Here is a 27,375-nt window from a genome sequence, read left to right on the forward strand (position 1 = left end):
AAGAATGTATATTCTGCTGCTTTAGGATGAAATGTTCTAAATATATCTGTTAAGTCCATCTGGTCCAGTTTGTCATTCAAAGCCACTGTTTCCTTGTTGATTCTGTGTTTAGATGATCTGTCCATTGCCTGAAGGAGGGTGTTGAAGTCCCCTACTATAATGGTATCATTATCAATGAGTGTCTTTATGTTTGTGATTAATTGATTTATATATTTGGGTGCTCTCATATTTGGAGCATAAATGTTTACAATTGTTAGGTCTTCTTGGTGGATAGACCCCTTAATTATGATATAATTCCCTTCTTCATCTCTTGTTACAATCTTTATTTTAAAGTCTAGATTGAGTGATATAAACATGGCTTTCTTTCGTCGGCCATTAGCATGATAGATGGTTCTCCATCCCCTTATTTTCAATTTGAAGGTATCTTTAGGTCTAAAGTGGGTCTCTTGTAAACAGCATATAGATAGATATTGTTTTCTTATCCATTCTGTTAACCTATGTCTTTTGATTGGAGCATTGAGTCCATTGACATTTAGAGTGAGTACTGAAAGATATGAATTTGTTGCCATTATGATGCTTGTAGAGTTGGAGCGTTGGTGGTGTTCTCTGGTCATTTCTAATCTTTTGTTGCTTTTGGTGTGTGTATATATATTTTCATCTTTTCCCCCCTCAGAAAGTCCCCCTTAAAATTTCTTGCAGCACTGGTTTAGTGGTCACAAACTCCTTTAATTTTTGTTTGTCTGGGAAACTTTTTATCTCTCCTTCTATTCTGAATGACAGCCTTGCTGGATAAAGAATTCTTGGCTGCATATTTTTCTGATTCAGCACACTGAATATATCCTGCGACCACCAGGTATCAAGCTGTGGAGTTGCAGTCTTTGCGCTCCCCTTGTTTACAGTCTTAATGGAATTTAAACCCTCTTCTTTCTCCTTTCTCCCTTTTCAGTTTAGTCCCCGCGGCTATTTCCAATTTTCCACTTTCTCTCCAGCTGCTTTTGGGGAGGGGTGCTTTTCCCATATCCCCCCGCCCCATATCTGTCCTCTCTCCACCCACAAAAGCACCTCCCTTCTCGTGGCTTCTCGCTCCCCAAGTTTACCTCTCCCCACCACGTACCTGCTGAGTTCGGTGGTTCAGGTTGTGCAGATTGTTTTGTTAATCCTCAGATCGGTTTTCTAAGTGTGTAGGATGGTTTAGTGTTGGTCTGGCTGTATTTCATGGATGCGAGACATACAAAAAGCTTCCATGCTGTTCTGCCATCTTGGCTCCTCCCTCATTCATCATTTCATGGAGATCTCCATTATTTCCACTTTTTGGTTGTTATGAATAATGCTGCCATCAACATTTAGTGGTTGTGTGACATATGTTATCAACTGTTTGGTATATACCTAAGAGTGGAACTGCTGAGTCATATGGCAATGTTTAACCTTTTTTAAAGAAATGCCAAACTGTTTTATAAAAAGGCTATGCCAGAGTAGTTAAGACTTGCCCCAAGAATACACCCGGGGGACACCTGGGTGGCTCATCAATTGAGCATACGACCAGCTCAGGTCATCATCTCATAGTCTGTGAGTTCAAGGCCCATGTTGGACTCTGTGCTAACAGCTCAGAGCCTGGAGCCTGCTTCCAATTCTGTGTCTCCCTCTCTCTCTGCCCCTTCCCCACCCCCGTCTTTCAAAAATAAATAAACATAAAATACACCTGGGATTCACACCAATGTGCTCTTCCTCCCTTACACACATAATTATCAACACATAATCATCAACCTGCTTCCAATAAACTCTACTTGGTTTTAATTTAGTTTTAAAATTGATGGTCAGCAATTATTAATTGCTAATTAAAAGATTACACTCTTGAATTAATACCATACTCTATATCCTTTATTAACACTGACAGATATATTTTTCTTGACTAAGAGTCCTAAAGAAAAAAAATAATAATTTTGGAGCAGGTTCAAAAAGTTTATCTGTCAGCCATCCATCATCATTGTGTTGTATCATTAAGGAGTCTACCACCAAAATCTTCAGGAACCTGAAAAAAAAGTCTTCAAGCTCTAGTATCCATTAAGTAAATCTATATTTTAAAAGAAATTGAACCTAGGGAATAAAGGAGACTTAAACTAATAGCATTGCTCAACCACATCAAAGCCACAACTTGTAATCACAAAAATATTAACTGATAGGAAGTTTAGAAAACTGGCAGGGGAATACTTTATAAATTATTCTTTTTAAATATTTTGGAAAGTTTCAAGAGGCAATAGCATAAAAAGTCATAGTCCTAGAATTCCCGTAGCATTAGAAATAGATATTATAGACAAGGGGAAAAACATGGTCCCAAAGACATTTAACTGTGCCCCAGTTTATCACATCACTATACATGCCAGAGAAAAATAGAAGACTAGATTAAAAGTAAAAATATTTGTAGAATGTGGCAATTTGCAACACTTCCATGCCATTAATCTTGATGAGAGTAGATGGTTCTACTACATGTAAAAGCACATGAATTTCACAAAATACTTTTTGAACTAAAGTACAAGATCTTCCACTACAGAAAGGAATTTTAAAAGTGTGATAGTGGTTTTGAAGCTTATTTTTCTGTCTTTAAAAATCAGAATGAAAAAATAAGAGCAGCTAATACATATATTATATATAATATATATAATAATAAAACTAATTTTTTATGGGAGAAGAAAATAGTTAACATTAATGGAGTTAACATTAAACGTACTTTATTATGTACCTAATAGTGTTCTAAACACTAAACATTATCTCATTTAATCTTTACAAAACCTCTATAAGGTATTTAACCATCATTAATCCCACTTACAGATAAAGACAGTGAGGCTTAAAGAAATGAGGTCACTTGCCCAAATCACACAGCTAGTTAGTGGCAAAGTGGGGTGTGAGCTTACTTACATGGTCTAGGGCAGACAAGCCTCAATACCATTCTATATTACTGACTTTGTCCATGTGGCCAATTATTTCCTAAGGATAAATTCCTATAAGTAGAAATGTTGGCTCAAAGAATATGCACAAATATTTCATACGCAGATAGTCAAAATATCACTCTGCATTCTTCAACTGGGGGCAAGAAGTAGATGGTAAAAAGAAGAGAATTTCTCAACATAGTGAAATCTGAAACTAGTTCCTTTATACCAGAGAGAGCACATAAAACCATTTCTTCTCCTCATTTCTCTCTCATCAAGTAAAACTACAATGTAGTGCATCCCTGAAGAAACCTCCAAACCACTTTAAAATGCTAATCCCACCACAAAAACAAGGAAAAATTGAATGTAACTCTAAACAATATGATCCATAGGGGCCGCCTGGGTGGCTCAGTAGGTTAAGTGGCCGATTCTTGATTTTGGCTCATGTCATGATCTCACAGTTCATGGGTTCAAGCCCCACATCAGGCTCTGGACTGACAGCACTGAGCCTTCTTGGGATTCTCTCTCTCCCTCTCTGCCTCTTCTGTGTTTGTGTTCTCCCTCTCCCCCACCCTCTCTCTCTCAAAATAAATAAACTTAAAAATATATATATGATCCATAAGTAAAAAGTTATTTTTTTTATCTAAGTTTAAAGGACAAACCACGTATAGCCATAAGCATCTTTCACCATTAACTACTATTACTAGTAATATCTGAGAAATATTACACTTTCTGAGAGATTTTCTCATTCATTAAATCCTCATAGTCATCTTACTATGTAGGTAAATGGAGATGAAATTTAAAGTAGGGGTTTTTTTCAAAAATTTTTTACTACAACAAAAATTAAGAAATATATGTTATGTCACAATATATATGCATATACATAGGTATTTAAAACAAAGTCTACAAATATACCTACTATGTATATTCTGTCTTTTTAACAGTGTTCTACTACAGAGAGTTCACATCCAACACACAGTTTCTGAAATAGTGGCTTACAGAGACTCCTGAATTTGAACCAAGGCTCTTGTATAATGAACATCCAGGCATACACAGCCAGAGCCAGAGAGATATTCTGGTCAGAGCTCAGGAGACAGATCGAGGATGAAAGTAAGGAGTGGAAATCCTTAGCACATGGGTCATCTATGAAGTGGTATGAATATGATCAAAGGGAAGACGTATGGGGAAAAGCTGAGATTTGAAGCGCCTGTAATACTTCAGTCCTTCTTGGCAACCAGTTCCAAGGATGTTATTTTTCAATCTGTCCAAATGTCAAAGCAGGACTCACTTTTAGTTCTGCTTTTGAATGTTGGAGTGCGACATAATGCTTTCCTCAGTTCAAACACATGCAGAATACTTAGATTCTCAAAAACAGTTTGATCTGATTTCTCTGTTTCCTAACTTCTTTCTCATTGCTGACCACTACATTTATTTTCTTTCATAAAATGTTACTGACAAAAGCACACTACAGAACTTGGGGAAATGACTGCAAGAGAATTTAGTTTTAAAATACACATGATGGCATACAGTTGAACTCAAAACACATCTTCAACAAGTACTATTGGATTCTTCAAGATCATAAACTACTACTGATTTTAAAGAGCTTCTTGGGGGGTGTTTTAGGTTTTAAGGGCTCCTGAGGGATATTAGCAGGCTCTCCTCATTTTATAACCAAAGAGTTTAAAAGACTAACTACTTTATTCTTTGGATTAATTTCACTTTGCTGAACAAAAGCTAAAAGAGTAACTTTTCATCTTTCATCATTTCTTCAACCTCAACATCACCATAAAAATACTGAGTCTTCCTTTGCAAGAAAATGACAAGTACCTTTGGCAGCCCCAAAGGTAACTCGTTTCTTGCATTTCAGAATGATATACTAGTGCTTATCCCAATCATGGATTATAAAGATGTATCACAAGTAGTTTCACATTTAAAAAATCTTGCTATCATTTGAAAGAAGATATGGCTAGCTAGCAACATATGATTATCCTATCTTAATTTATACATTTTACCATTTTTTTGTATTTTTCAAAACAAAAAAAATGAAACTTAGTAGGAAAACAAGTGTAACCCACTACTTTAAATTTCATTTTTCATATCTAAAAGTATAGGGGCGCCTGGGTGGCGCAGTCGGTTAAGCGTCCGACTTCAGCCAGGTCACGATCTCGCGGTCCGTGAGTTCGAGCCCTGCGTCGGGCTCTGGGCTGATGGCTCAGAGCCTGGAGCCTGTTTCCGATTCTGTGTCTCCCTCTCTCTCTGCCCCTCCCCCGTTCATGCTCTGTCTCTCTCTGTCCCAAAAATAAATAAACATTGAAAAAAAAATTTTTTTTAAAGTATAATAGGCATTACTGCCATTTACCAATGAAAAATGTCTACAAAGGCAGAGTGAGTCATCTAAGTGAGTACACCTCAGTGAACAAACCAAGTTCTTGAGTTTGGAGATGTTTCCATTGGTAAAATAAGAATAAAATAATGAACAAACAAAAAAAGAATAAAATAATGAAAAGATAATAATCCACCAAATAATTCATCTTTGAGGCTTTTTCAATCAGGGAAACATTTCATTATTTAGCCCCAGTGATGAAGGATGAGTGAATAAATAATTGAATACTCAAAAAAATCCAAGTGTTCCTTATGATAAAAATAAGTAAAATTAAAATAATATTCTCTATGATTAGAGATTAGGTGACACCTCAGCCATGAAGATCACATGACAGGCTTCAGAGTTGTCAGTGCTTTGTATGACAACTACCTTTGTCACCCTCCTTCCCATTCTCCAGTGGTTACATCAGATTTCCATTCTCAAATCATTACAAACACAAATTTTTATTTCTGTAAAGTAGAAATGGCATTTCTACTAATATATGCTATGTTATCAATAAGCGATCCCTTATGGGAGCTTCAAAAAAAAAAAAAATAGTGAAATATGAAGACTTTTGAAAGGGCCCAGCATTCCCCAAAAGGCCAGTGGGATCGAGTCTGTTCAGCCAGAGAAGGAGAGACTCAAGAAGACTCAAGTTTTCGAACAACGAAAGGAATAAAAAAAAAAAAAAAAGTTTCATTTTCACAGAGAAGAGGTATAAAAAGGATAAGGTTTATACTAAGGTAAAAGAATTCAGACTACACATCAATTGGTCAGAACTTCCTGCCTAAAGAAAGACATATCAAGAGAGACTATTTCTCTAGGGGCTTTTAAGGAAACACAAACAAGTCGTCTTTGAATTGCTTAAAAGTAGACACAGATTCACCTACCACAACATGATGCCCTTTCCTACATGAAGAGTCCCAAACTGCTATAGCACTTTTATGACTTCTTTTGCTTTCAGGCTGAGAAAGTCCTTCACCCACCATCATCAACTATATTTTAGATGTACATTTTTTACATTTAATTCTCTAATTCAGCTGGAATTTATCCTGATGAATGGTATGAGAAAAGTCTTAAGTTTTTTCCCCCAGAAGTTTTATCAGCTATCCTAGTGATTACTGGTATATTTACAAACCACTTAGATATTTTGTTATAGCCAAGAAATACCTAGGCACTTCCCTAAATTGCTATCTTTAAGGAGCAGCTAACCCCACTTTATTCCAGCAATTGACTTAACAGTAGTCATTTTATTTGGAGGTGATTCAACATCCTTACCTTGGCTCATCTACATCTTCAAAAACTCCAGGCATAAGCCCTGGGCTCTGAGAGCAAAGAGAACCACCAGCAAGAACTTTGGACTAACATGGGCAAGAGCCCTCTGTCTGGTCAAGCACACCAACTAGGCACTCTCTGAAAAAAAGAATTGTTTTCCCTTAAGAATTACTATGGGACACAGACCCTAAGATAACTTGAAGAACATAACAAGAGGTAATAAGTCCATGATGGCATATAGCTCCACAGGATATCTGAGAAGTCATCAGACAAAAGAATCAAAGATTGGAAAGTTAACCCTTATAGGTGTCTCTGGATTAAAAAATACATAGAAGATCTCAGCTATTTAGTTTGATAATCCAGTGTACGATCAATCTAGTGAATTTCAATGGCATTTTCTAAACTTGACATTTTAGAAGGTAGGGAGCAGGAGAGAGCTACTCAGTATTCCAGCCTCTGAGCAAATAAACCAGGAGCCAAAAGCCCAAGTGCCTGCAGGAGCAGACAAAAGGGATAAATGAGCAAAGAGTCAAGTGAACTTAGCTTGAGAGTCTGAGAAGCAGTGGGAAGCAATGCAAATTGGAGTTTGTGTCCCTGGAACACTTGCTCCTTCTAGTGGCGGCACTAGCCACACAGATGCAACAGTTCGTGCCCATGTAAATTCAAGCCCAGAGCAGCCACACTTTCCACTTTTTCTCTTCACAAATTTACAAATTCTTACCTGAACTTCCTGTTTCTTAAAGTTTGGCAATTAATTACATTTTCTTTTTAAAACACAGGGGTCGGTGTGCCAGGGTGGCTTAGTCGGTTGAGCATCTGACTTCAGCTCAAGCTCGCAGTTCGTGAGTTCAAGCCACACTGATGGCTCAGAGCCTGGAGCCTACTTCTGATTCTGTGTCTCCCTCCCCCACGCCCCGCCCATACTCTGTCTCCATCTCTGTCTCTGTCTCTGTCTCTCAAAAATAAATACACATTAACAAAGCAAAATAAAACAAAACACAGAGGTCAAATCAGATGTATTTATAACTCAGATCTGGCCCAGAGATCACCAGTTTGGGAACTAAGATTATAACATTATACAACCCACAAGTCTCTCAACTGTCCAACACCATCCCCTGCTGCTATGCCTTTTTGTGCCTCCTACGGGTGTCAATTTTTCCTCAATATGACAAATTACAGCAAGCTACACAGCTCAGTGGATTTTAGGGTACACATGGAATGGAGTGAAGGATGCTATACCATCTCATTCACCCCACTTAAGAGTCAGCCAAATTCTATCTTAATAACAAACTGACATTTTAGAAATGAAAATTTATTATTATATACAGCTATGTTGTTTGGTCAGACTGCTGACCCAAATTAAATCATTTTCTAGTGATTAAAGAATAATTCTCATATCTCAAAAAAATCTATTTTCTTTTTCTTTTTTTTTTTTGTTTAAGAACTCTTAGATTTTTTTTTTCACATATCAATAACTAACAGCTCTCAAGGTCACAACTTTTACATCAAGCTAGCATTATTTCATTCTAGAAGCAAAGGAATCAACCTCAAAAAAGCCCATTAATTAAACTGAAAACTATTTCCACTGAAAATGCTATAGGATTTTTAGCTGCTACACAAAGTATGCTGATTACCTACTTTATTACTTACTTATCTAATCTAATAGCATCCTACTGCAGTCCAAGTAAGTCAAAAAGTTTGAAGAATTGAGTCAACCACACCAAGATTCAACCTATATATCTGCTTTGCACATATCTAAATATAATACCTTTTCCCACAGACTCTTAACAAGATTACTATACTAGATGATCTTCATTAATCAAATGATGATCAAATTTATGATAATCTATACGTCTTTATATTTCTCCTTTTACTACATAAGGATCTAAAATATATGGTTTTCAATGCGAGGTGTCTCAAACATGTTCACTTGAGAAGGACTGGATCAGAGAAGGATAATAAATCTTGACTATCTGCACACATTAGTCTATTCTTGATGATACTTGACTGCCAAAATTCTCCTATCTATCCATCCTTCTCCACCCTAAACCCTGTGTAAGTGATACTTTAGAAGGAGGCTGATTCTGACATCAATTTGGAAATAATCAGCTTTAATTCCTAGCAGAGATCAAAATGAACAATTGTGGTAGAACAGACCACTGATGTCATAAACACAGCTGATTCAAACTGGAATCTGTTCTCCAAAAAAAGTTCCAAGTACTTGTGTTTCCAAACCAGATCATTTTTACTACATAACATTATGAAAATGGAAAATGAAAAGAAAACCTAAGTAATTTTTATTCCAGTCTTTAGAATTCTTATTTTACCAGTGGCACATGGCAGTGAGTGGCTAAAAGAATCTACTCGATGAGTCCAAATGCATATTAAACAACAGCAAGTATTCATCATTAGGTACGATGTTCAAAAGGACATAAGCACTCGATCCTCTTTGGTTGAAAACAAAATACCAAGACAGCTCAGTGGTCTCAAACACCTGTAACAGGCCTAATCCTTTCATCTGTTCCCAATACTAATCCCTCTAAAAACAAACTCACTCTTATGCGCATGATTTATAGTTTTGTACTTTGTTTCTTCTTATCAGAAAATTTATAGAATCTTAAAATTTAAAGTACTGTACTATGAGATCAGGTAAATTACTCATACTATGAGTATTTTCTATGGTAGCATCCATACTTTCCAGTAAGATGGAAAGCAGAAGAAAGGGCAGGGCGGGGCAGGGCAGGGGGCTAAGCCCCCCAGTACTCAGGAACAAGAGCATGCAAATTCCTACAAATTTACATAACAGAGTATGATATCTACACAATGATTGGTCATTAAAGCAAACAATAAAAGAGTAATATTTATTGAACAATCACAATAGCAACAGGAAAATCTGATATGCAAGAAGAAAGGAACAATACCAAAAAGGCCTAAAGCAATAACATTGATTTTTTTTTTCCTCTCTACCCTGCTTTTGTGACACTGTAAATTCTGGCATACAGATCTATGTGAAGAATAGTAACAAGTTTCAGAGAATGATAAAGTTACTATATTTATTTTTCATGTTACAAATAACAAATAGCCCTACAGAAACCTGTTCCTTCTATGAAAAGAAATTAGATTTCTAAATGAAAATCTGTCTCCCATACATGACTGTTCATAAAGGCACATCCAGAGCAGGAGATCTACTCCAACAGTCAATATCAAACTGACATTCTTCTCTACCAAAGAAGTTGTACTGTTTTGCACAAAAGTGACACATAGCATATTATTCTTTCTTATCAAGTAAAAACTATTGGTCCTTGATTTCAGCTTCTTAACAGAGCTTAACCATTTTCTTTTCCTCCTTCACAGAGCAGGACTGTAACCATGCAAGCACCTCATCCATTTTTATTTTAGAAACGCTATGGAGGTTTGACTAATGGAAATCTCAAGACATTGGAAAATGAAATGATTCCATATCAATAATACAGACACACGTTCATTATATTCCAACTTACCTAATACACTGACAAAGGCATCAAAAAGATGAAATGTAAGTAGAGGCTCTTTCAAGTGACCATAGTAATCTGCTATAGTTTTAAAGACATCCTTTTCAAATCCTAAATACATAGGTTGCTTCAAATCTGAACAATTAGGCCCTGTTAAAAAAAGAGAAAGAGAGAAAGAAGAAACATTACTGGGATGATCACTTATGGGGATTAGTCTCTCTGCATATGTATGGTGTGTATAGATATTCAAGATCACAAAAGTTTTCATGGGGAAAATTGATGTTATTTAAAAGGACATTATACATTTGCTTACATGAATACTTTATGTCTAAATCGAAATCTATTATAAAACAAGGAGGAAAATCAATGGCTTACTTGCATTTTAAAAGAAACCCACTCTTTCTTTTACATCTTCTGAAAGGCATTTTTATTAAATGTAGACAATGATTATTTTGTTTGAAATATTCGATGTTTTCCTAGGCTTGACACAGTTGACCAAGGTGATAATTATCTCACATATGTAATAGACAAGTTATAAAGCAATTTTCAAAGCTTTTTAGTATTTTGTCATTGCTATATTATGAAATCCTAGAATCAGAGTTGAGTTAATCAATGTCTGCCTCTTACTAAACTATTTCAGACGAATAAAAACTTACACTCTTTTTCATAAAGATATTCTAAAAAGGAGATTTTACACTGGGTCCTGTGATTCATTTTGATTGTAAAACTCTATGTGATCCCCAACCAACCTTTAAAAGATAGTGTATCAGGCAAAGCATATTCCAAAGTTAGGGTAACAATAAGAAGCCTGGGACAATGTGGTCCCAGCCATATCCCATGCAGACAGCAAGGCAAAGATCCAGTTGTATCTGGGACCAAAGAGGAACAAGAAGAAATGCCTAGCCCTCTACAGATATAGCAGTAAATGCCCCCAAGAATCCACACACAGACTACAGGTTGACATTGTCAAGTGGAGAGACAAACCAGAGCTGCCCATGCCTTGGGGAAATGTCAAGTAGCCTCATGAGGGAGAGTTTGGCCAGTCTTCTCAATTGCTCTGACAGCGTGGAAGGGAGAAGCAGTGCAAGTGCAATGGCCGGTTCTGGGCCAGCAGAATACAAGACTAAACAACTAGATCCAAACAGAGCTCTACCCTCAGAGGAGAGTGAAAGATAAAGCCAGTAAAAACTAAAAGAAAGCGTTCCTCCAGCACCACTGTAACTAAAGAGAAAGGATCAAACTAAAAAGAACAGATAAACATTCTGGGCCTTCACATCCCAAGGCCAATGGACAAAGTGAAAATGGCTTTTTCTTGGTCTCCTTAAAAACCCTCTCACCTTTTAATATTCTGTATACACTTGTCATAAAATAACTTAATTTGATGGACTAAAATAATGAAAATTATGAGAGACTCTTGTGTGGTACCATGTTAACCTAGCAGCCAACATAACCATCATTCTTGCCTGCTTCCTCCTTTGAAATACTTCAAGCTTCATCGATTGAAACAATTAGTTTAATGTCTCAGTAATCCATAATGCCGTGAATTACTTCCTCCCAAGATAAGTATGCGGTTGATTGTAAGCAGCTGTATCCCTGAACAAACATTTCATCATTCTTGCTAAAAATATGCAAAAACAAAACAAAAACAGTTTTCATACAAATGCAAATGCATAGTAGGCCCCATGAGAGGAGGCCATATTTCTAAGATCTTCTGTTTCTTAATCATCTTGAACTTCAGAATAGCTTTTATAAATGTTATTCCTGACAGATCTTGGAAAAGAGTTGTCTGTATCCGTTTTTGTTTTTGTTTTGTTTTGTTTTGTTTTGTTTTGTTTTGTTTTGTTTATTGAATGCAATGTACATGCACAAAGAAGACACAGTTAGCCTGGTTTTATACTTAGTATCAGTTCATCATCCTGTGGCCAACCACGAGGCTGGACAAGGAAAGTATGCAGACCTATGTGCACATGGTCTACCAATGGGCCTCAGAGAAAGAGGTAGGCAGGAAATTTACAGAAAAGGAGGCAAGAAGCCTTCAAAATATCACATAAACCAGCCAGCCTATCCTTTTTGTTCCCTATTACATGACTGTAATGGGAATCTAGACTCAATAAGGATAAGAAGGGTAAGTAACAGGTCATCACTTTGATAGACTCAAAGTAAACTCAAGGGGCCAAGGAGCATTTGGAAAATTTAATAATGTCACAAAACTATTCAAAAGGATGTTCTTGCCTTTTGGTCACTTTTTTTGTCTTTGAAACATAAATAAGCATTTTTATGGATATGCCAACTATCTGTAAAACACTGCACTTGATACATGTGAGACATGTCCCTGTTCTCAAGAATTTCCACCTAATAATATAACATCACCACACACATGGAGAACATTATTAAGTTGCTCTTTACATCTTTCCTCTCCATTAATAAGTAATTCCAATTATTATAATATTCCTGCAGAAGTTTTTGTGGCTTTATGTATACATCTTACTTGCAGGAAAAGTTACACTCTTCACAACGTTTTGATCACTGAAAAATCTGTATCATAATCCCACCTTAATATACATTATACAACATATTATAGCCTAGATTTGTCATACTGGCTTCTTCTATTCTTTCCCAGTTCATCAATTACCAAATGCTTGGTTTGCCAGGAATTTAGAAATGGGTAATTTAACTTTGCATTTAGACCTTCTATCTCGTCATTGCCAACACTGTCCAAAGATATAATTTAAATTTAATTTACCTCAAATGGTTGAGTGGGAAAAATAAAAAGCACTCTCCCAAGCTAAAACCACTCTACATCTCAAACGTCCCAAAATATTAACCAAAACCAATGAAAATTTAATAGTTAAACACAGAGAACCTTGGGCTTCATACAAGCTAATAATTGGTATTCATATTCAGAATGATAGTATTGTCCACATATTATGACTGGAATTACCTACAGTAAACTGCCTGGTTATCTTAATTTCATTCTATAATCAAACAAAACTAACATCAATTAAATAAATCATTCAGAGTCTACTAACTCAAAATTTTATTATACCTGTCTCTGTACATGCTAGTTCTACCCAAAAGGTACCTCTCTCAGGCCATCTGTGAGGCTTAAAGGCCTCATAGACCAAATGTCAGCACTATTAGCAAAAGAACTAGAATTCTCCTCATTAAAATCATTTGTTTGGGTTAAGCCGTTAACTATTAGAATCCCTTCTTTGGGTTAACCCTTCTAAAAAATCCCCAGAAAAAAATGGCAATGTTAGTGGGATACTATAATACATTTTTCACAGTGCCTACAGCATCCGATGACGTGGATATCACATGCCTGTGAAATGGACTGTGGGTGCCTATGAAAATCCTCAGAAAGACCATTGTGATCCAGGCCCCTTCGTTTTACATCCAATTACTGAAACATCCCTTCTTGTTTCTCTGCACGCCAAGTTCTTCTCCTTCCAAACCAGCCTGCTTATCAGTCAGACTAGTCTAAAATATTTCTTTCCCACTTCAACTGGTGCCCTATAAAAAGCCAATAGTAGATAGGATCTGCTGAGCAAATGGAGATGTAAATATAGGGCATATTTAGGGGTATATGTTTTAGGAATAAAATACTTGCTTTAGAAATAAAAATGTGCAAACAGTCAACAGGCAGCTATCTGTACAATATTATATTCAATACTACTAATTTTTCTTTACTGTGATGAAGCAGTCAGAAGTAGTAGTATGGGCAAATCTGTAGTGTGATTATATGCACTAGAAAAAAGAAGCACAAAATACCTTGAAAAATGTTCTATAACTCAGCCCTTTCACCGAGTCACAAATTCATCACTAAAAGCACACAAGTCCCAAAATAATTAATTGCCAGTCTCACAGGTGTCAAATCAATGTTCAGTCCATTGAGCAAAAATATTTTCTAATTCAGGGCACTAATTTCTGTTAATCTCATAAAACTGGAGGATAATTAGTACTTACAATTTGCCAAACACTTCATAGCTGACAGTACCCAATGAGGAAGTTCTTCTGCAGAGAAATGAAAATAAAAAAATATTTTACTCAACTGCATATAACTCAAAGAATTATATACATACATAGTATCATAAGAATATATAACTTGCCCAAATAATATGAAACCTATCTGCCAATCGCAAACCACAAATCACCTATTAATATAGCCGAATGTTTTAAAAACATGGAAATTTTTCTTTTGCAGCAGTGTTCCAATATGCTTTTATAAATCATGCCTACAAATTTCTCTAAGGATAAGATGCACCTTTTGAAGCTTTGGTGAAAAGTATACATCTGACAGTGTATTCCAAAGAAGCAAACTAACAGATCAGTTATCCTAGGAATTAAAGAAGGAAAAGAAAAAAGAGAAAAAGCAAAAATATTAGTTATCAATTGTATTTGTGAATTCAGTTCAGCAAACAGCTAAAAAAAAAAAAAAAAAAGGTGAATTCTGTATGTCCAATGTCCAATATAAGCATCATTTTACACATTTCAATTTTCAAAATGTTTCAGGGCAAGAAAGTGCTACTGACATACTAATATAGGCTACCTCTTTTAGGACAGTCTTAAAATAATAATTGTTAACACGGCTACAAAAAGTCCCAGCTGAGCCTTTTTTCTGGAGTCTCTCCCCTCCTTTGATGAGATGGACCTCTGATGAGATGGACCATCACTCATGCTTCCCCTTCTCCACTTTCTAAAAACTGCAAAGATACTGGCTGAACTGTGTTAGATCTAATGAACCTGAAGCTCTTCTTTCTGAAGAACTTGATAAGACAAAAGATGACTGGTCATCTAACTGGTAGGTAAAAGTATTCATGTTTGCTGCACTCAAAGAATGTAGAAGGATTTTAGATATATTTCAAAGGCAATACCTCCATCATTCTATGTAAGTTAATTTTATATGTTGATATTAACCTGACAACTCACAAGGTCACAAATTCATTTGTTTCCTTAATGTCCTTCATTCCCAATACAGGGACTATATGAAAGAAGTGTTTCAAGTTTCAATGACACATTCTGTTCCTGTCAGGAAACATGGCCTAGAAAAACCTCTTCCCCTCTCACAGCTGCTGAGGCTCCTTCTGGTAGAGTTCCATCTTGTTGCCCAGGAGACTCCAGCTCTAAATTTAATAATAATTTATAAAAACCCAAAAGTACTATACCATCTTCCCACATCCAAAGGTCATTCTAGTTCCAGCTATTTCCAGGACCAAGGGTTGGAGGTAAAGGAAGAACTATTCAAAAAACCCATCTAATTCTGGTCCATCCCTGATCCAAGCGAAGTAAGCTTTAAAATCAGTAAATCAGTTCGGGGATTCTGGCCCACCATGGGTACCATGACCTTATTTTTCCAAACAAAAAAAGAGGATAGGCAGCTGCCTAATGTCTTTTTTTCCTGATTTGTAAACTGGCTTGGAATAAAAGGTATAAAAAAAATTGAAGCACCTTCAGCATTTACAGAACTACCCTTATTAATTAAAAAAAAAAAAAAAAAAAGACATAAACCAAGACTATTCTGGAAAATCTACCACAGAGACTCCATAATGAAAAGGTCGGGGAGAACCTAAAATCAGTCAAACTCACCTGAAACCTAAAATTAATCTCCAAGACCCAGTTCTAACTGACTTAAGCACTCAGGTCTTAAACTTACCTACTTTTCAGGGATTTTCTGTGAATAATATAGAACCACTTAATGCCCAGTGTGACTAACATTGAACTAGCCTCTGGATGGACTGTGCTGAGGCTTTGACTTTCCATGACATCTCCTTTATGCACACAATCATTTAAAAGGCATGAAAGTGAGAGAAGGCTATACATAATGAGGAGGTACCTTCATTGAGGGTTTGAGGAATGGTCAAAAAGAAGCTGAGGGAGCTGTGCAGCCAGCATAGTGGATCAAACGGGACCACAGTGGTTTTTATGCACTTACTTGACTTGTCATCAAGGATGACAACTCCCTGCTTGCTCACACTATATACATTATGGATGATGAACTTGGAGTTGACCAGTTTAATATCTAAGACTTCTTCCAAAGAATCCAGGCCAAGGACTTTCTGTAAACTGAAAAGATATATGATAATTAATTACTTTAAAAAATCATTATTACCCAAAAACCCGGCATGTAAAAGATCAATCTTCAAAATGTGCTGCTTTTAGGCATTTTATACAATCTTTGGCAAAAAGGCTAGAAACTAAATATGACAAAACAAATTTAAAAGATCCTTGGGTCATTAACATGTTGCTTCACTAATTTAATATAACACCTTCAATGCCAGGAAAAAGATTTCATAAGATACGATAAAAACAGAAAATAGCTTATCCAATGATGAGAAACTGCTATTAGTACACGTTTGTGAGGGAAAGAAAATGCTTTGTAACATCATTTACCTTAATTACCTATAGTACAGCAAGTATCTAGGAGATGAAATTTACCACTGTGTTTCATTAAACATAAAACTTCAGTGTTACTAGAAAGTTGTAGAACTCTTAAACTTCTATTCTTAACTGTCCTATAAATGACAAGAGAAAATTCCCAGAATTCAGTTAAATTATGTTTGCTAAGCAGCATAGCTGCAAATAATGCAAAGTTAAGCTTTTAATACATAATTTCAGAAAATTAAATATGCAGAGAGTAGTAGAGAAGCAAACCACACACACACACAAAAAAAAAAAAACACTGCAAGTTCTCATTAATATCATATGCACATACTATGATAATGTCATAGACTTCCATATCTCTTCTACATTGGCCTCCGTCAGCTGTCTGCGGTAGACAAGACGGCAGGCCGGCACCTCTCCAATAGCAATACTGTGACGCTTGAACCACATCTCAGAGTTCTAATTGGGGGAGAGTAGAAAGAAAAAGAGAATAAATATTTCAACAGGCAGTAGTATGAGAAATTTCTTTGACTTGGTTATTTGTAATTTGATTTAAAATAATAACTAGAAATATAAACTAACTTTCTTTGTACTGACTGCAGAGAAGTATAACTGTTAAAGATCAGGTCATATTATAAATGAGTATTTGTAAATTGCAAAAGCACTATAGCAATAAACATGACATTGACTAGCTATTTTTTTCCTGTGGGAATTTCAACTAATCAACGAGGTAGCCATGAAATAAAATTGTATTAATTCAAAATTAAGTCAAAGAATACCTATCCAAAAAAAAAGAATACCTATCCATATTCACACGCTGCCCAAACTGAGTGATTGTTTAAAACAAAATTAAAGTCTATTACTTTCAAGAACTCTCTATTTTTTATAAGCAAAAATCAAATAAGTACAATTTGAAGAGCAGCCCCCAGATCTTAGGCAACTGCAGAAGGCAGAAAAAACAAGAGCTCCCCGGAAAACTGAGACAGTAGGAAGAAAAACTAAAATTCAGAGAGGTTAAATAATTTGCTCAAAGCCACACAGCTTTACCAGTTCAACATTCTTAGTATCTCCTTTCTCACATAGTCTACTAAACGTTTAATTCTTAAAACTTCCTTTTTATAATCACAAAGAGAAACATTGAGGTTTTATAGACAAAACATGTAAGAAATCACTTATAAAGATTTTCTGTAATAGTTTTTTACAAAAGTATCATTACAGAAAAATCTTATAAATTTGGATGAAAGGAGCCAGAAAGTTGTTTTATGATTTTGTTTTTAGAGAATTACTGAATTACAAAAGAAAGTCGAAGACCATGTGGATTTGTGAATTTTTTTTAAGTATCTAAATTAAATTAGGTGTTCATTTTTGAAGGCAGGCATGTAAATTGTTGCATTTGCCTAGAAAATCTACTTCCGACTGAGAACAAACTGAGGGTTGATGGGGGGTGGGAGGGAGGGAAGGGTGGTTGAGGCATATTGAGGAGGGCACCTGTTGGGATGAGCACTGGGTGTTGTATGGAAACCAATTTGACAATAAATTTCATATTTAAAAAAATTGCCACTAGGCAACACACACACAAAAAAATCTACTTCCAAAAGTTACCTTTTATAAAAAAAAATTTTCTTACATTTATTCATTTTTGAGAGACAGAGAGAGAGCACAAGTGAGGGAGGGTCAGAGAGAGAGGGAGACACAGAATCTGAAGCAGGCTCCAGGCTCTGAGCTGTCAGCACACAGCCCCATGCAGGGCTCGAACTCACAAACCGCGAGATCATGACCTGAGCCAAAGTCAGACGCTTAACTGACCGAGCCACCCAGGCGCCTCCGAAAGGTTATCTTAAAGAAATACCATGGACATACTCAACTAATTATCTGTAAAGACATTGCTCATTACATTGTTTACCAGAAAACTAGAAACATGGTATATACTAACAGCAAGGGACTAGATACATAAACTATAGTGCTTTTATATTAGACAAGATACAGAGACTAAATATGTTGTCAAATGTTTAATAACATGAAAAAAGGGGGTGACTGGGTAACTCAGTTGGTTAAACATCCAACTCATAATTTTGGCTCAGGTCATGATCTCACGATTCATGAGTCCAAGCCCCTCATCGGGCTCTGTTCGGACAGTATAAAATCTGCATGGGATTCTCTCTCTTCTCTTCTCTTTCTCTCTTTCTCTCTCTCTGTCTCTCTCTCTCTCTGTCTCTCTGTCTCTGTCTCTCTCTCTCTCTCTCTCCTTCTCTGTCCCTTCCCTGCTTGTACACTTGTTCTCTCTCTCTCTCAAAATAAATAAACTTAAAAATAATAACATGATGGGGCGTCTGGGTGGCTCAGTCGGTTGAGTGTCCAACTTCAACTCAGCTCATGATCTCGTGGTTTGTGAGTTCGAGCCCCGCGTCGGGCTCTGTGCTGACAGCTCGGAGCCTGGAGGCTGCTTTGGATTCTGTGTCTCCCTCTCTCACTGACCCTCCCCCGTTCATGCTCTGTCTCTCTCTGTCTCAAAAATAAATAAACATTAAAAAAAAAAATTTTTTTTTTTAAATAGTAACATGAAAAAAGAAGCAAAACATTGTTGTAAGTGAAGAACACAGGCCACAAAAAACTCAACATGATCTCCTTTTGGAGGTAAAAATGTGCACAGAAAAAAGGATACAGAAGAAAAATGTTAATATTAATTCTCTCTGGATGATATCATGGGTGATTTTTTTTTTCATCTCTGCCTGAAAACAATTCTATTGAATAAGTGAATTACAGCAATAGCAGTTAAGTTACTGACTACCTGTGGGCCAGACACCATTCTAAGCACTTTATAGATATGAACTCACCTGATTCTCACAACAAGCCTACCTCAGAGGGTACTATTATCATCTCAGTTTCACCAATAAGAAAACTGAGACACAAACACAATGACTAAAACAGAGAAACAAGTCCAAATAAATAGTAAATGGAGGAGCCAAGATCCAAACCCGGTCGACTCGCTCCAGAGTGCACAATCTTATTTTCCATACTATTCTGCCCCTCAGCAAACACAACGGTTTCATTTTATTATTTTATTTTTTATCTGTGTAAGTGGCTAGGCAAGAGAAAAGACAGGATAAAACAAAAAAACCACCGAGCAAAGAGGAAGCAAAGATAGAAACAGGGAAAGTAAAATAGAAATAAATGATGAGTTGAAGTTCTTTTTAAGAAAGATGACATTTCTTTATTGAGTAATAACCTCATCATTCTAAAACCTACACCAAGGCCCAAGCGGGGACACAGATCCTGCTCTGCCATTCTTCCTGTGAACCATGCTCAAGAGGTAGCAGCCTAAGCTTTGCTGGAATTACAATGAGCAGGGAGCTCAAACCTCTACCACTTGAATTAAGGGGGATGTATAAGAAAGAGAAGGCGAGACAAAAGTATCAAAACAAATACAGGTACAGATGACCCGGGAAAGGATAAGCTTTGGGTTAAAATGGTTGATGAATCTAGAACATTGGTCTACTACTTCAGGGCTCCTGAAAAATTAGAAAATGACAAGAAAAGACAGAAGTCATTGTCACTAGGGCATTAAAGTATGCTAATGAGCATTTGGTCTTCTGCAGGTGATACCAGGAATATTCCAACTTCATAGAACCAAGTGGAATAGAAAAGGAAAGTAGTTATTATCGATGACATAAAAACATATTAATTTACGGGATTTTATCTCCTTTGTATAAACAGCACTGAAGACCTTATAATGAAAAAAATGTCTGTTGAATAGCCACTCTGCCAATGGGGTCATATCAGATGTTTAAATGCAAATGTTAAAAGAAAAAAATGTACCTGATCTCATGGAACTTATATTCTAATTTTCTCTGGGACAGAAACTATCAACTAGACCTCAATTAAGTACTGCTTATTAGGAGTTAATTAAAAGTCCTCAAATACCCTAAGTCACTTGACTCTGTTTTCTAATTATCTATTTTGGTACTGTGTGCTTCACTAGACTATGAGCCTTTTTAGAGTAAAAACTGTATCACATATTACTGTGTCTGTGGAGCCTAGCACAATTCATGGCACACAGTAGACGCTGATTCAATATTATCTTTGTTGAATAAATAAATTAATTAATGACTTCCAAATATGATCTTGCCTTTAAGTTCCAGGATCATTATCTCCATCTGCCTATGAGACACTTCCATTTACGATAAGCCAGGTTTATCACCAATCATATTTAAAACCAAATTCATCACCATCCTGACTGACAAACCTGCAAGTCCTTAAAGGAGTCCTTATTTCTGTTACTGGTGCCACTCTCTTTCTAGAATTATCTTTGATAAAGCCTAAGCTTCTTAGCTATTCTCTTCAAACTGAAAATACAATCTCTTTAAAAAATAAGTGTTTTTTCTTTTAATTACATTGCCTAAAAATGTTTACATCCCATCTTCGCAAACAAACGTATGAACTGGACATCTAGTCCTATCGGACTAGACTAACTTAAAACACTGGTGTGAGTACAATTCTTAAAAACTGCCATATAAAAGTTTTTCTTTGTATTTTATCTTTTAGCATCGTCTCAATCATGGTAGTTTTCTACTGGGAATATTTTAATGAAAAAGGATACCAAAAAAATTAGATTATTCAACAATAAGCTTAGGTTTTCCAAAACTAACAGAATCTACCTTTGATCATCTATAGTGTCAGGGGTCATTCCGCAATACTTCACATCCTAACCTTCTCACTCTCAACTAGTAATAGAACAAAATCCAGGAGACAAAGAGGCAAAAGAGTAAATTCTAGAACACAAGAGAATGAGATTATAAGGGAGTTGTCACATAAACCTGCTTGTTCTGAACATATGAAAATAGGTACCATATATATGCCAAAGCCTCAACAGGCAAGAGTTCAACAGCTAATCTTTACTTGTCACTGTTCTCTCAGCTACTGACACCTAAGATATTTTAAAGTACTTTCAGACCATTGTTCCTAAGGGACCAGTAGAAAAAAGACTAAGGCTGGTGGTTCACAGATCATATCCTATTTCTGGTAGCTGCTAGACCCGCCCCCAGCCACCGCCACCACCATCGCCCCACTCCACCCCGACCATCCCACCCACTCTTTTAGTAACACACTTACCATCACAAGTGGCCTCACTGGGATGTTCTCTTGTGAAGTCCCTGGTGGGGGGTCATTCCATTCTGGAAATTTTATAGCATCTTTTTGGTATGTAGGCTTCTTTGGATATGGTTTCAGGGGTGAGGAAGGAGGAAATCTAAAAACCAAGAAGGAAATCTCTATTATTTCAGTCAATGGGAGACACAGATATTTTAACAATAGCCCCCATTTCTTCTGTCCTTGAGAATTTATGTAATAATTCCAAACTTCAGATAATGGAATTCTCACTATCAATCAGAGTATGAATGCTCAAATTATTACACATGGCTCACTATGCCCAACATACGATTTTTTTCAAAATTCATTATGTCTACTAGAAAACATTTATGAAAACAGGAATCAAACCTGTGACACATTATTAAATAAATAAATAAAAGTTGTTCTCTTATCAAATGATTTTCACGAATAAAGATGTTCTTAATGGACTGCTGGAGCAAGCCAGTTCTTTCACCCAGCTGGAAATCCTTAGTACCTCACAACTCTCTGAAATGTCTAGGTGGTACGTATGCAAAAGAAAATATGGACCGATGAATGTTCAGCGCTACTTGCTGAGGAAGAGCATATCAGCACAAGAATCTTTTACCCTAATGTTCATTTTTATAACTATTTCAAAAGAAGATTAATCAATCCTCTTTCCCTTGAATATGGAACACTTCACAGTGAGATGGAAGCCTCAGTCCTAGAGGAGGTGAAAGCTGCCCAGTGTCCTTCTGCCTTTTGATCCCCTCCTCTGTCCCCATACCGCCAAGTCACTGGCAACATCACTCCTTGGACCAACACAGAGAAACCTAAATACGCTAACTCTCCTTAAATCAGTCTAGGCCATACCTGATAAACAACAATAGAAAGGTAACTAAATACATATTTTCCTCAGAGTAACTGTTCTTGTTAGTTTGTTAGAAAAAGACAGGCTGCAGGACATTGAAAAGGTAACACAAGATCTCTAGTTCTTCATGTTGACATGGAAGTCAGTAGGTAGTTTACTTTTCATTTATTTAAGCCAAAATAAAGGTTTAAAATCTTATCCATGATACCTGTAGGAAAAATAATCCAAATAAACTAGAAAGATCTTATTCCTAAGGCAAATGAAGACAGAAAGAGTTTTCAAATGCCTATAGTTTACCAAAAGAGTTTGTATTGAGGTGAATCAGAAGAATCACAAGTAATAAGCACTATGAAGCAACATTTCAAAAATAGTCACAATAGACTTGAAAGGGATGGCTAGAGGCACCTGGGTGACTCAGTCGGTTAAGCGTCCAACTTTGGCTCAGGTCATAATCTTGTAGTCCTGGGTTTGAGCCCTGAGTCCGGCTCTGTGCTAACAGCTCAGAGCCTGGAGCCTGCTTCGGATTCTGTGTCTCCCCCTCTCAATGCCCCACTTGCACGCTCTCTCTCAAAAAAAATAAATAAATAACATTAAAAAAAAAAAGTGATGGCTAATGAAGATAAGTTTCATCTTCTCTGAAAAAAATATGCAATGACTTTGCTTTATTTGAAAAGTCAATGAGAAAAAAATGAAATCATTAAATCAAATTAAAGATAAATAAACTGAAAGCTTAAATTTTTTAATCAAGTTAAAAGATAGGTATTTTCAAACAATTCCAAAATATAAATTAAATCTCTAAAGCCCATAAAAGTCACTCTACTTCTTTTTTTTAATGTTTTATTTATTTTTGAGAGATAGAAAGACAGAGTGCGAGCAGGGTAGAAGCAGACAGAGAAGGACACAGAATCCGAAGCAGGCTCCAGGCTCTTAGCTGTGAACACAAAGCCAGACGCAAGGCTTAAACCCGCGAACAGTGAGATCATGACCCGAGCCAAAGTTGGACACTTAACTGCCTGAGCCACACAGTTGCCCCTACTCCTTAAGTAAAGGCTGGCTTTTACTTAAGCCAGCTTATTTCTAAGAAGCCAACAATCATAACACAAGTCCTACTGCCAACATACAGCACGTAGGCACACACTCAGGTACACACACTCTCACATTCAAAAACACATGTGGTGTAGCAAATTGTCTCCAGGGAATTCGGAGATCACCCACTTCTCAGTTCTTTAAAAATTAAACACCATCCCAGGGTGCCTGGATGGCTCAGTCGGTTAGGCGTCCAACTTCAGGTCAGGTCATGACCTCACAATTCATGAGTTCAAGCTCCACATCAGGCTCTCTGCTGTCAGTGCAGAGCCTACTTTGGATACTCTCCTCTCTCTCTCTCTGCTCCTCCCCCCACTCTCTCTCTCTCACACATCCTCTCTCTCAAAAATAAACATTAAAAAAAATTTAAACACCATCCCTACTCCCACCCCACCACTAACACCCACTGCTTATTCCCCAACTCTGTCAACTAAAGTGTGAGAACTTGACCTGTGCTCCAGCCCTAGTTCTCTCCGGAACAGTCTTTGTGTCCTCTGGAAAATAACAGTGTCTCTAAGTTTATTCATTTGTCAAACAAAGGGATTAAATTGGATGATCAATAAATTTCCTCCTGGGTTCAAAATGCGTTTCTTGTATTCCCACACCCTGAAACAAGTAATAGCTTCCAAAACCCACAGCAGCAGTTCCTAAGTGGAGAACTGTGATTGAAGAGATACCAGGGAGTCACTTTCTGCCTTTGCCCTGAGAAGATGCCCTGGGAAGATCAATAACAGATGTGGTGTCTTTGCAGCCACCTGGCCAGAGATGAAATGCAGAAGAGCTCCCTCTCATGGACTGTTTTTATTGTGTGTATTGAAAGTTTTCCATTTAATTCTAACACTTTAATCATGTCTTCTCAGGCTTCAAAGGCTGTCACAGATGATCTAATCCAACTGTCACGTTCTTTACTTATGGAAATCAAGGCCCAAAAGAGGAAAGCAACTTATTAAAAGACTCACAACTAACTGGCCATGCGAACAAACCATCTTGCACAAAAGATTTGTAAGCCCTTTAATAAGGACATCACAAAACTTTACTGAAAAACATTAATGAAGTAAATTGATAGATGTATCATATTGGTAAATAAGATTCAATATCAATATTCAACAGCAAAATGGCAATGTAAATATTCCTCATGAAGATATACACTTACAGAGAAATTCTAATTAGAATATAAAGTTTTTTATGAAATATGATAAACTGATTCTAAGTTTACATGGAAATGCAAGAGGCCAAAAACAATCAAGACATTCTTAAAGAAGAAAAACAAAGCGAGGAGACTTACCCTACCAGCTATTAAGGCTAATTAAGATAATATGGTAGGGCTATACTGATGGCATAGACTATGGATTCTCAGCCTCAGCATTATTGACATTTGGGGCTGGATAATCTTGTGGTGGAGAGCTATCCTGTGTGCCATAGGTTGTTTAGCAGCATCCCTGGCCTCCACCCACTAGATGCTAGTAGCACACCCTCCCAAGTGTGACAACCAAAAATATTTCCAGACACTGTCCCCAGCAAAATGGCCCCCAGTGGAAAATCATGGGCCCAGACAGATAATCTAAAACAAACATACACATTTATTTAGAAACCTGGTTTATGGCAGACCAGACATTATAGATCAGTGAGAATGTATGGACTGTTCAATAAAGAGTTCTGGTCCAAGAGTTTCACACATGGGAAACGTGAAATTGCACCCCTGCTGTAGACTGCATCTCCAAAGATGTTTTACAAAGGCACTTCCCTCCCACATGCTTCTCTGCAAGTGATCTTGCCACCACTCTATCAAGAGGCAGAGTGTGTTTCTCTACTCTTTTGGTTCTGGGTGAGACTCCCTCCAAGGGCTTTGGTAACTAGGATGGCAAGAGTAAGAGGGTGCCAGTTCTACAGCCTGTATTTGCTTCAGATCATTAAGAAATAAATTTTATACTTCGAGTGTGAAAAAAAAAGAGCGGGGGCGGGGGGGTGCCAGTTCTGGGCATTAGCCTTAAAATGGCCTGGAATGCCCTTCCTGCCTCTAAGAGATTCCACTCTTCTTGCCAAGCTCCCTCTTATAGACTAGCCATCATGTAAAGAAGGGGGAGTACTCTGAGACCAGAATACTGCGAGGCACGTAAGCATCAAAAAGAGGTCCTAGAAGATGAAACACTGCATGGAAAGAAACTTGAGGTCAAGTATATGGCAGTTCCAGACTTGTACATGCAGAGGTCACCATGGAGGTGCATTTTCCAGGCTCAGCAGTCCCAGCCAATGTCCAGCTAAGACTTCCCAAACTCCTGACTCACAAAATTATGTAAAAACAACAACTGTCTTAAGCCACTGTGTTTGGGCATAGTTTTGTTACACAACAACAGATAAGCTGAACAGAAATTTATTTATATCAGAACAGGCAGTCAGTGGACCTCTGAAGAGCCTCAGGGAGACTTGTTACAGGAACATGGAAGGGCTGTGAGAAGGCTGAGGTTGGAGGTATAGGAAAGACCCATGTTGCCTAGTGGCAACAATTCCAGTCAAAATTGTCCCCTGCAGTGACATGGAAAATACGAAAGGTGGATTTGGATAAGGAGTTTTCCAAGATGAATGTTGAAAGTGCCAACCAGTCTCTTTCAGTTTTGATAACCAGGTATGGATGGACAAAGATAAACTAAAGAAGGACCACTTCAAATTTTAAGCAGAATTTAAAGGAAACATAAAAGAGCTATGACTTGATTCATAAACAAAACTATTTCTCATCCCCAGTCTCTCTCAACAAAAGGTTCTCAAAGTAAAATGGCCTTACAACCAATATCAAATTCAAGATGTTTCTAGTAAGACATGGTCCTTGGGTAGTTGCATGCGTGGCTATAAAAGACTTTTACTATAACCTTAAAAAGATTTAAGGCAGTACCTTACAGATCATCTTGGTTAAAGTTAGAGTTTAAGAATCTTGAAGGTGTTGTATCATGGCAGATTTATAAGTAGCCCAGGGAGAAAAGAGCCTGTTTCAAAGACACTTGTGTGACTTTTGTCTAATGGAATAAATCAAAATAAAATTCACAGAAAAGCCACAGCACTTTTAAGACACTAATACTAGCAGAATCACCATCCACTTGGACTAAAAAGTGAACAGTTCAAAATGCAAAAAAAAACAGTCAAGAATCTCAAGCTTCTGTAAGCGGGAAGTTTATCAGAAAGTTATTTCACTGCAAACATGAGCCATTCTTTATGGAAAAGGAAAAATGACTAAGTGTGCAGAGACAAGACTCTAGGGGGAAGAGCCAGGAACCATGTACCATCACTCACAGGAAGCAGAACTGGGCGCTAATCAAGGAATGGCAGACACATGTTCAACTGCATTTTAGAAGTGCTATGGGCTAACACTGTTTTATGTGATGCCATAATGGGACAAATTTAGAAAGTCATGATGCAGAGGATGAATGCAGTTTGCCAATGAATGCCATTGTGGCCAAAATGTATTTTGCAAGAATGGCCACAACAGTATTGCCCATCCTTCCCCAATGTGACTCTTCTCCAGTGTGACTCTTCCTCAGTGTAACTTTGACGAGGTCAAATATTCAACAGGATCAGATGATTTCTCTACCTCTTTGAATGTGAACAGGCCCTTTGGCTGCTTTGACAAATAGAATATGGCAGAAGTGACACTTTGCTGATTCCAGGAATAGACCTTATCTAGCTGGCAGTTTCCTCTTTTAGCCTATTGTAAATACCTGCTCTTGGGACGCTCATTCTTGGGACATAACCTCTTGGAAGCCAGCCACCATATAAGAATAGTGACCACCCTAACACCATCATGTCATGAAAAGTATAACCCATGTGAAAATTCCCGATACGATCAAACCTCATGTGAAAAGAGAGAGGGGCCAAGAAGCACAAAGGCACCAA

General features: G+C 37.0%; 1 protein-coding gene across 2 annotated transcripts in view; it reads right to left on the bottom strand.

Moving 5' to 3' along the window:
- The window catches only part of DEPDC1B (DEP domain containing 1B), an 86,654-nt gene that overhangs the window by 28,806 nt on the left and 30,473 nt on the right, over positions 1-27,375 (bottom strand). For both annotated transcript variants that reach the window (XM_045494044.1, XM_045494054.1), the window contains 5 exons: positions 21,543-21,678; positions 16,765-16,892; positions 15,985-16,115; positions 14,019-14,066; positions 10,062-10,202 (listed from right to left, as the gene is read on the bottom strand). In XM_045494044.1, coding sequence (XP_045350000.1) covers positions 10,062-10,202; positions 14,019-14,066; positions 15,985-16,115; positions 16,765-16,892; positions 21,543-21,678 — 584 coding nt within the window. The remainder of the gene's footprint in view (positions 1-10,061; positions 10,203-14,018; positions 14,067-15,984; positions 16,116-16,764; positions 16,893-21,542; positions 21,679-27,375) is intronic.

This window comes from Leopardus geoffroyi, chromosome A1 (genome assembly GCF_018350155.1).
Source record: "Leopardus geoffroyi isolate Oge1 chromosome A1, O.geoffroyi_Oge1_pat1.0, whole genome shotgun sequence".
Taxonomy (NCBI): Eukaryota; Metazoa; Chordata; class Mammalia; order Carnivora; family Felidae; genus Leopardus; species Leopardus geoffroyi.